The following is an 11431-nucleotide window of genomic DNA, read 5'->3' on the forward strand; positions in this document are numbered from 1 at the left end:
AATCTGGAAGATAAGGGAGTGGGGAGGGAGATAGCAGAAGTGGAGGGAGGGGAACTGTGATTGGGGTGTTAAATAAACAAATAAACAAACAAATAAATATGTGTGTCTTCATTATAACTGCTTTGTTGTTGTTGTTAACCAATTACTTTTTGTTCTAAGGAGCTTTTAGGGATAGAGTTGTCATATTAAAATTTTAAAAACTGCAGGCAGAATTAGTTTTGAGATAGGGGATGTGAAGGTGCATATTTCATTCTTTGAGATATCTATTAGGCTTGTACATAAAAATACGTGAGCTGCTTAGTAAACATATGTAACTTTTTTAAAAAGTGAATTAGGTGCTTTTAAAAGTGTATGGTCCATGAATAAATAAACTGATTGTGGCTTCTTAAACATTAGTGACTGCATTGAAATGAATCTGAACACATCTCTAAAGTTGGCTGTTCTCTTCTCACTCCTGCTAATCACAACATTAGCAGAAGCTAGATTAAGAAGACAGGGACCACAACCTTTGTTAAGTTCAGGCAATCATTAAGTTCTTAGCAAACCATTTCTTTATTACATGAAGAGGAATAGAATCAATTCTTATTACCCAGAGAACTCCACCCACTTCTTTTACTTACTACAAGTATTAATATTCTCTCATCTTACCCTCTCTTTAACATAATACTAACAATACTCCTTCAAGATGACAATGTGGTCTGGGTGACACCAAGCTGTCATGGACAAGCAACTGTCATTCTTCCTGTGGGTCATTTGTCAGCCCAATTTCACCAAAATTTATATTCCTACCATGTCTTAAGTAACAGAACAATCATTGCACAAAATTACCCTGTTTCAGTTGTATTTCCTCCTCTTCCTCTGACTTCTGCCTGGCAAAAAGCTTCTGCCAGTCAGAGTCTCAAAATAGAAAGGGCAAGGAGGGCTGGAGCAGATGATCAGAAGGAATGCATCGCATATGACAGAGACTGTTTAACATGGTAGCCCTCTCAGACAAATTGCATTTGTAGCAAATGCAATTAAATAACGAGATAAATTATTTCCTTCCTCCACCAGGAATAAAGGGGAACAGTCATAGAAGACTTTGAATTTTGTTATTATTGTTTGGAGTTTGTTGTTGATGATGTTGTTGTGTGTTTTTCTTTATGAACAGAGATTTGTGGCAACATCTGATAAAAAAAAAAAAAAAACAAACCAATAATCATCTGACCAGGAGCTATCTATTATGTTAAACAAAAATCTATTATCTATCTATTATCTATTATATTAAACAAGAACAGAATACAACATAGTTTCAAAGAAACTGGACTGAGACACAAATTTATGCAACTGAATTCACAGTGACTGTAGGAGAAAATTAGCTTTAAAATAACATTTTAGTTTGTTTCAAGAGTCTGGCCAGTAGGAAGGTTAAGCATAGAGTACCCTGAGACATGAGAAAAAATTAGGTTCTTCATTCTATGCACACATTTTATGATTAACATAAGAACAATGTACTCTGGACATGGTGACCAACAGAGACGGAAGCAAGGCATCAGCAGATATTCAAGGAATGTACAATTTTCTGTGAACACATTCTACCCTTTTCCCTATGACATCGAGTTTATGGTTTTAAGAGTCAGCAAGTTTGGCCCCTGATGTCTGGCTCTTAGTATACACGCGGAATATTGCTTCCAAGGTTTCTCCACTGCATTTATAAATTCTCCTTTTCCCAATCTACCATTTACATCTGCAGCCAAAGCATTTCTTTCCAAAAAGAGAAATTAAGGCCAAGCAAGACAAAGAATTTGCTGATACATATATATCACTCCGAGAATACTCTTAAGCCCCCACACGCAATTTAATTACTTCCCCACTATAAAAACATTTCCCATCTGCATCTATTTTGATCATTCCAAACCCAAGATAAACACTCTATAAAGCTAGCTAAATATATGAGTGACATTTGCTTTAGGCTCTAAGCAGGGTAACATTTTGTCAGGCAGTGTTTTCTGTAGTGTACATTTTATGCTGATACATTGTTTCATATGGTGTTGAATTCTCTTAGATTTTTTTCAGAATACTATTACCAAATCCTATAGGTAGCATGCTTTGAAAATAGTGCTCTCTGTATCAGTTTCTGCCTTTTCACTGTCTCTCTCTTCTCTGTGTCTCTGTGTCTTTCTCTTTCACTAGGTTTGTTTCTTTAACTTGTTCTCAGTTGTTGAAAGCTTTAGAGTTCTTAGAAAACTGAGTTCCCAAAGTAACCATTTGATAGGTAACTTTAAGAAATAGTTAACCCATGGCAAATAATTGTGAATTCTAAAGAATCCAACCCAAACACTTTTTAATTTACAGAGATCTATGATATTAAATAAGATGTATTTTAAACAATTTTTAAAATCAATTATTATTTATCTTAAAAGCAAAGTTACTCCTTTTGTGCTTTCTCTGTCTCTCTCTCTCTGTCTCTCTTTCTTTCTTTCTTTCTTTCTTTCTTTCTTTCTTTCTTTCTTTCTTTCTTTCTTTCTTTCTTTCTTTCTTTCTTTTATTTTTTCAATGTTGGGTTCAAACCTAGAGTCCCATGCCTGTTATATAAGTCTCCTGTCACTGAGCTACACCTGCCTTAAGATCATATTTTTATCAACACACAGGCAGAGACTTTCCACATAGAAAAGAAGGATGCGCTTCTAGGACTAAGACCTTTAAGCTTTGTATCTGTCTTTCTTTTCTAACTCAGCGATACCATTTAGAACTAAGAGTAGCTTGTTGCTGTAGCTTTCTGCTCACGTAAAATGTACTTAATGATAGTATGTCAAAAGATTCTGAACAGAATTGGGTATGAATTATTTGACATGAAATGTTGATAATGAAGATGATTATCTTGCTATTTTCCAGCATGCTCCCTCCCATATGTTACTTACAAAAATTATCCAATTACTTATGTAAAATCTTACTAAATAAATCATAGGTCCATTAGTCATAGATGCAGTGAAATTATAAGGAAATGTCTCAGGAACAGGCTCTAGAGATCTCTCTCCTCCCCATACATTCTAGATTATGTTGCTTTGTAGGCAAAAATCTGATGATCTGTCCACCCCATAAGACCTTAATACACAGAAATTATTCAACCCTATTTTGACAACTAATTTTTACCTGACAAAAGGCCAGGTATCAATAATTCTGTATCATTACATATGCCCTTAAATTACCTAAAGGAAAAGCATACATGCAATCATTTAATAGGTAAAAGAATCAATTACAGGAATATCCTACCACACAAGAATTACTTGACTGGTATATAGATGACCTATGATGTACATTGACTCTTCAAAAGGAAAGTATGGGAGCCTTAGCAGTTTAATGATATCTGCATTGTTCTGGTATTCTAAGAAATATCACTAAATCCATCCTATTCAGAAAAATAGTCGCAGTACACCAGTGTGCATGTCATGATAAGCAGTGTCTTAATAACATAGAGCAAGTCGCAGCACCAGCATAGTAAGGACGTGCTCCTTTTATTGTCATGGTATTCATAGACACTTTGACTCGTCCATTTAAAACGGAATCCTGGATTCTGAAATGAAAGCGGTGACAACACAAGGCTTGGAGCAGATCTGTTGGGCATCTGGTCCAACCACAAACAAGGAAATGCTATTAAATTCCTATATGAAAGGCTTGGCCATTTTAATTCCTCTCTTCTACCAGTTCCCCCAAACAATAGCCAGAATGTTAAGTTGATTTTGAGATTCTTAATTTGCTAGTACTCTCAAAATTCAGTCACATTTCATTAGAAAGAAAAATATGGAGTTTAATAAAAAACAGATTCAATGATTGTTTGGGCCTGAGTACAATTCCAGAAAAACACTTTATAAGAAAGTTTTAAAATGAATAAAAATAAGGTTTTAAAAATAATATCCACGGAAAATTTTTTGAAGTGTTGCTAGAAATTCTTATATTATTCTTTGAAGTTGACTTCAGTCTTATTCTTTTAAAAATGAATATTGTGATTAATAATGCTCTTGCTAGATATGCATTCTATCTATCTGTCCATTCATCCATCCATCCATCCATCCATCCATCCATCCATCCATCCATCCATCTATTCCTTGAAAATATCAGTGTTTCAATGTGTAATCCTATCAGGTTTAGAGTACGACAACTTAGTGATTTTTTCCAAAACTGCAATTTTTCTTAATGAAGTTTTGATTTTTATTACTGTACCTGGAATTCTGAGGTTCTGAAACATCTGATTCTGGGCACGTTTTCTTTACCTGTAGGAAGAGAACACTTGTTATTATCTTATGAGAATACAACCCCCTTACTCAGGGTCACATGCTCTTTAAATACAAAGTGGCTCTGACTCTGCCCACAAACATGTCTGTACACTATTCCCCACACTGTGTCCAAAAGCACACAGCACTAGATACTACATTTCATTATTGTCACAGGAACAGCTGCCAAATTTCATCCTCAGGTTCTGTTACTATGTAAAATATGTGGTTAAAACAGCCGTGGACCAGAAGAACAAAGAAACCAAAGAATCAAGTTCCCCAGTCAGAAACTAGGAAGCCTCACTGTTCTCAGTCCACTGAGAACGTTTTGCCAGCAGAGTGGATTCTGTCTCCTATTAAAGCACACAGCATCATCAACAACAACGAGAACAACAATAATAGTAGCACTAGTGAAATCATTGCTATGTTAAATTTCTCTCATCTCCATCTTGACTGAGCATTTAATACATTCTCGGCATGTCAATGAGGTTTGAACAGTGTAGACTTTTCACACGGGTTTGCACAAGCTCCACATTAACTGTGAGGTTTTTAACCCATAATATAGGTGAGGAATGAAAAGTAGCATCTCCTTCTAGGAGCTGCCATGAAGGTCACCTTCAACACGCAAATCCGTTGTCTCTCCCATTTAACCTAAAGACCGGATAACTGTCGGATTTGTATCTGTTTGTGTGGAAATGACTTCGGAGACAGTATCTCATGGAACCCAAAAGGGCTTGGAGCTTGCTATACAGCTGGAGGTGACCTTGAAATTTTTTATCTCCCTTCCTCTTTCAGCTAAATGCTGGGATTACAGGCATATGGCCCCTTGCCCACCTCATTACTGTGGTCCTATAGGAGTGTTGTATACGGAGTAGACTCTTCAGAAACTCTTCATTCATATTAGGAACATACACCATACATTCCATGTCACACACTATAGATGTGTGCATTAAAGAAGCATTTCTGTGCAACCTACAGAATCATGGAGTTTTAATCTCAAGTATGTAGCCTGGAGGCCCAGCAAGCGTAGCCCCCACTGCAGAGGATGACTTTTGTCACCCTTTATCCCAGCAGTGGGAAAGTACAGTGGGGGATATAAAAGGTTTGAGTTAGAGCAATCAGAACACATATACACATATGAGATTATCAAAGAATATACCTGGTTGGTAAAGTTATTTTTCTAAAGCACAAATGAGCATTTAATTTAGTTTCTTAAAAACTAAATGAGTATTTAAACTTATTATAAAGTCTTTGCCAGCTTTATAAATGGAAAATAAGAACTAATCAGAAAAATATCATGATAAAGATTTCCTGTCCCATTGATATTTACCAGCACCTGCAAAGAACTATCAGATGAGCATGCAGAAATGACCCCAACGTGCATGCCACTTTCCTCAAGAGGGTAACTTTGGGGCTGACTGAAGAAGCCTTAGAACCCATCAGTGGAGACTCACACTCTCTTAACGAGTGCACAGGCTTTATTAGGCTTATAACTTATACTAATAAGAAGGAATCTGTTATACTTTAGCCATTATTAGAGCTGTGTTTCTACTTCGATTGTTATTAGTATTATATCCAGCCAGCTTGTGGTCAGATGAGGAGGAAAAGAAGTCTTTCAGATGTGTAAGAAATGTATAAGAATTAAGCAAGTGCATGTGGTATGTAGGGAACAAATTAACTCTGCCATAAGAACATGAGAAAAGAGGCAAAAGACCTGGCTTCTGAATTGAGCATTTGAGGCTGTAAACAAAAACAACTCTGTGTACCCCAAGGAAGGTATTCTACCAACAAGGAGTTTGCCAGACAAATCATGTGATAATGCCCATATATCAACTAAAGAACTTAGACATTTTTACCTTTGGACAGTTCAGACTGTTGAAAATCTCTAGCATACACTTGGAATGGGTACAGTCTAGAAGGCAGGTGGAAAGGGACACAGTGGATGCTGAAGGGCAGAGAGGAGTCACCCACAATATCAGAGAAGATGCTTGTTCATTAAGTGAGTCAGCAGCTTAGCAGCAAACATAGCTAAGATCCAAGCTGAAATAGGAGCCAAGGGGGGATGAAAGGCATTCTGTACGGACATTTCTGAGCAAAACTGATTATTGCAGTTGACAGAGCATTATTGTGATTTGAAAATTGTGCCTGTTGTTGAAAATCTACAGCTCTATGAAAGTCCAAACCTTTTCTGCTTTATGGTGATGTCTAATTTCTACTTATTTATTCATTTATTCTCAGCTGCAGAATAACCTGTAACTGGAGGCATTCCAAGCAACAGTTCTACCACTAAGCTGTGCCCAGCCTCTACTTGATTTCTTAATCAATAGTGAAAAGTTAAACAAAACTTTGGAAAATTTAGATATTTACTAAGCTTATTATGTTCCTCAGTGGTGGGATCCACCAGCCTTGGACTCACTCTTCTATTTGAACAGCATCTTCTGACTTGTGCATGTTCTGGAAGAGAGCTTGTTCTCACTGAATGCACCACCTCTGTCCCCAGTAAAATTCCAGCTGACTTGGAACAAGCAGGGCTGGAAATAAAGCTGAAACTCATGGTCACAATTTAAGTGCAAATCCTGGTTTTCATAGACTGTCCACGAGTTCAAAGGCAGCATGGACATATGTAGTAAGAGTCTTGCTCCAATGCTTAGCTAACTAGGTAACCAATCAAAAGAAAAGAGGGATAGGCAGATCAATAAATAGGTAGCTAGGTGTGCAGATACATAAAACATAATAGGTAGGTAGAAGATTAGATGGATTGGTAGATAGGTGACAGATAGATAAATAGATATAGACATACATAAATACATAGATACATAGAAAGAAAGATACATAGGTACATAGATAGATAGGTAGATAGATAGATAGATAGATAGATAGATAGATAGATAGATAGATAGATAGATACGTACATAGGTACATAGGTACATAGATACATAGAAAGAAAGAAAGAAAGAAAGAAAGAAAGAAAGAAAGAAAGAAAGAAAGAAAGAAAGAAAGAAACATAAGTAGGCAGATAGACAGATAGATAGATAGATAGATAGATAGATAGATAGATAGATAGATAGATAGATAGAAAAGGAAGTAGAGAAAGAAGAAGGTAAAGGAGTGGAGGTGCCCATTGGTTAGACAATTTGTCCAAATTCCAGCATTAACATCAACTTGCCAGGAAAAGTAAAGTATACACCAAGCCTGTCCTCTCCTATGCTGCGTTTGCAAGTTGTTTTTAGTTTTTAAATTGTCCTCCCTCTCTCCCTCCTCACTCCCTGCGTACCCTTCCCTTCTTTTTCTTCTTTCTTTCCAAGGTATGGTTGAAATACAAAACGGTATACACAGTTAATATGCACAGTTTTATGACTCTGTGATAAGAAGATAACTGTGATGTCATCACCATGATGTGCTATGAAGATATCAACCACCTCCAAAAAAAATCTCATCTTACTTGTGTGCCTAGGCTAGGAACACAACATAAGTCCTACTTTCTTTGGAAGTGTTTATATGTGTAGCAGACGGCTGTTAGCAGCGGGCACTGTGTTGAGCGGCATGTTTGAGGACTTATCCATCTTATCCAACTGAAACTTTCCCTCTGTGGACTCACAAACTCTGTGCATTAAAATGAAAGTTCCATGGACCACTTTCCAACGAAGAGCACACTTGTTTCTTCTTATCACTACAGCATTCTCTCAGCACATCTTCTAAATTAGGCTACTGAAATAACTGCTTTTTTTTTTTTTTTTTTTTTTTTTTTTTTTAAATCAAAGACAGATAACATTTAAATTCAAGGTAAGGAAAAAGAAAGAAATCTCAAAAGATTATCCGGCATCTCTAGCATCTACTGTACCAGCACCACTACACCAACAGTTACAGTCAAGGTCTGCTGTGAAAAGCGACTTACTTTCTATCAGTGTGGTCTCATAGCAAAACATTAGTGAAAGCCAGAGAAATACCAACCACTCTCTATGCATGAGAAGAACAGAACTGCAGCCGCTCAGCAGAGTGGCCAGCAAAGATACACAGCCATGGATGCTAGCTACTTAAAATTCACATCATGGGTGGAGTGAGCTAAACCCATTCTCTGAACAAACACACACTGGACCTCAAAAATCTGAGCCTTGACAAAAGAAAGTCATCACTGTATCGTTTGCGTTGGGAAGTGAGATGAGATCTTGAATGTATTAGGTCTGGTAAAACATTTTCCCTTCCGGTCTTCTTTTATCTCGTTGCCACTAGGAAATTTAAAATATGGTTGCATCAGTTTTCAGCTGAGTCGCCTTGGCCTAGAGCAGCAAGGGGTTGACTTTGGGGATCATGTGACCTACGAGAAGTGATGGACAGGGAGCGTGCTTGTGATAAACGAGAAAGTCGATGCCAGAAGAGCCAGGAGCACAGAAGAAAACAAAGAAGAATAACTGGGCAGAGAAAGCGGGCCAATAGTATTTAGCCAGACAACCGCCATTTATTAACTCATCATCCTATCTAAAATACAATTTACTGTTCAAAACTGTTAGGCTGCATTGACCTGAGTAACATAAGGATAATATGCAAAAAGTTGTAGAGAATGTGAGATTTGGTGTTACAAATAGTGAGTATTTTTAAAAGCTAGAAAAGATAATTTTTAGTAAGTTTACTATTATGGCGAGCATTGCAAAGTCTAAATATCAAACTTCATATTTTCCACACATTTTTTTAACCACTTGGTGCTTTGAGAAGCTCACAATCTCTTGAGGAAAAAGTAAAAGTAACTCCTAAGAAAGAGCATAAATAAGCGTGACCTTTTTTTGATATTACTAATCGTCTTTTCAAAAAGCTGGAATCAATTACTACAGTTCTTTCCTACTTTATCTTGCTGTTTCGGGTTCCTAAAATAATAACAATAACTTATAACTTAAGGAAAAATGATATTTTAGAGAAGCCATTTCTCAAACTTTAATGTTTTCAAGTCAACCTTACATCTCATAACTTCTATAGAGAAAATTTAAGATCAATTCTGAATCTGTAAATCTCAGACAAAACCAACAGAACGGAAAGTCTCTCAATACCATGGGCAAGTTACTACTTATATCCCAATGGTTGGTTCCAGACCTATGAAAATATAAACTTTTTTATTCAAAACTCTTTGTAAATAAAGGGGATAAAGTAGACATTATTTTCAAAAATACTTTAAACTTTCTAGCTTTACTTCAATTTCAAATATGAGTGTTCTAAGTGTGAATCTGACTGAACAAATGATACATAAAGATGTCGTGTATATGCATATACTTTGTAAAGTCTGTTTCATGACCAGGTGGAATAAAATTGAAGAACGGCCTAATACAGCAGAAGAGAAAGGATCCCAACTTTCTTGTGTTCTGAAATAGTAAAATTACTCTTCTTGGAATCACAACGATTACATGACTTTTTCTTAATTCATAACACGAAGTTGCATCTGTTTCAGTCAAAAAGAAACTCACGTAATCTCCTTTGCGTGCTATATTAAAGACACAAATGAGTATTGCAAATGCAACATTCAGCAAAATTAGGCATAAAGATTAAAAACAGTAGTGCTACATGTACAAGTGTGTGCATATGGTACACTGCACATACAGATGAGCCTACATACATATGAATACAGATAGATGCATGAAGTTACACCACACACACACACACAGAGAGAGAGAGAGAGAGAGAGAGAGAGAGAGAGAGAGAGCGCAAGAGAGAGCGCAAAACAAATAACAAAGTGGACACTTTTCCTCCCCTGCAGTATTTGTTTCTGGTGTTCAGGGTAGGGACCTTGGCTTGGGGAGGGAGGTTAAACAAAATCACACACTGGGGAGAAATTATGTTTAAGTGGGAAAAAACCTTAGGTCTATAATTCTCGATCAACATCCACCACCACAACACATTCCAATTGTTTGATAGCTTGTCTCAAGGCTGTGTGCTTGAAAAATAACTTATTACAATAGCACAGGAAAATAAAGCATAATTATTTATGTACTGTACATAAGCATGGAACCAGATGTCAAACTGAATCGACCCTCAAAGTTCTACTACATCTATTTTTCTCCTCCGTTATGCCATAGTCCTTTGTCATCTGCCAGAAACACCACATGTTCTATGAATTATTGAGAAATATTTCACCCCTCCCAATGGTATGTTGTTTCATTATCACCCAACAGAGCAAAGGTAACTCAGAACTTAAAATGCCACAAGAGGAACTGAGGGATGCTGTGACGTACGGTGTTATAGCTCAGGGGCGAAGTCCCCTTCCTGCACCCCCTCCCCTAGCGTGGAAACAAGACTGGTCCTCCATTTTTAAGAGTTTTCATAAAATACTGCAGATAAGTGTTTTTACACGGACTTGTCTTCTCCTTACAGATATGCACAGTAAGTACCAAAGCCATGTCTCCTCCTGTTTCTTGTCGTTATTCTTTTTTGTTTGTTTGTTTTGTTTTATCTTTTATTGACATTTACTCATTATTTTTTTTAAAGCCCCATGTATCACAAGAAAGGCACAATTTATTGTAAGAAAAAATCAGAATGGGATATTGTTCCTGAATTGTAAAGTGCTGTGTAATGAACACAATACAGATTTACTGGAATCTGCTGCAAACGAAGTAATGTTGCTCCTGTTTCACAAGGAAACAGGAAGAAATAATCCTCCCACTTTTACCTATCAGCATCTTTATTGCTAGGCTTCCCTCTGTGGAAGAGAAAATATGATTTCTCAGGACTAATGCTTTAAAATAATCTCAATAATTTATCCCCAACCCCCAAGTAGAGAAAACTTGGTAATGTTTTGGCAACGTCTTCTACCCCACGACGCCCTTTTCAAGATATTGGAATGTTATGGCCAGGAGGTTAAGGAAAACTCCCCCATTTATCACCACCTGCCAAGCACAACAGGACCCAAGCAACCCAGCCCTCTACCCCTTAACAAAGTCAGCTCATCTTAGTCAGGAAGCCTCAGAAGAGTTTGGCCAGGGGCACAGATCACACATCACATTTTAAAGTGTAAATACCAGTTACCGTGTGAAACATGCTAGCTCAACTAACATCGCTTGCTGATAATTGGCCCTCCCAAAATGAACAAGTCACTGGAGAGCCAGTTCCTATTGGGGAATAATGATAACATTGTTGTATCCATATGCAAATCTCTCTCTCTCTCTCTCTCTCTCTCTCTCTCTCTCTCTCTCTCTCTCTCT

At 37.0% G+C, this 11431-nt stretch overlaps 1 protein-coding gene across 7 annotated transcripts in view; it reads right to left on the reverse strand.

Moving 5' to 3' along the window:
- The window catches only part of Eya4 (EYA transcriptional coactivator and phosphatase 4), a 237307-nt gene that overhangs the window by 115847 nt on the left and 110029 nt on the right, over positions 1-11431 (reverse strand). For all 7 annotated transcript variants that reach the window (XM_021221739.2, XM_021221741.2, XM_021221740.2 and 4 more), the window contains one exon: positions 4201-4250. In XM_021221739.2, the coding sequence (XP_021077398.1) occupies positions 4201-4250 (50 nt within the window). The remainder of the gene's footprint in view (positions 1-4200; positions 4251-11431) is intronic.

Source organism: Mus pahari, chromosome 21 (genome assembly GCF_900095145.1).
Source record: "Mus pahari chromosome 21, PAHARI_EIJ_v1.1, whole genome shotgun sequence".
NCBI classification, from domain to species: Eukaryota; Metazoa; Chordata; class Mammalia; order Rodentia; family Muridae; genus Mus; species Mus pahari.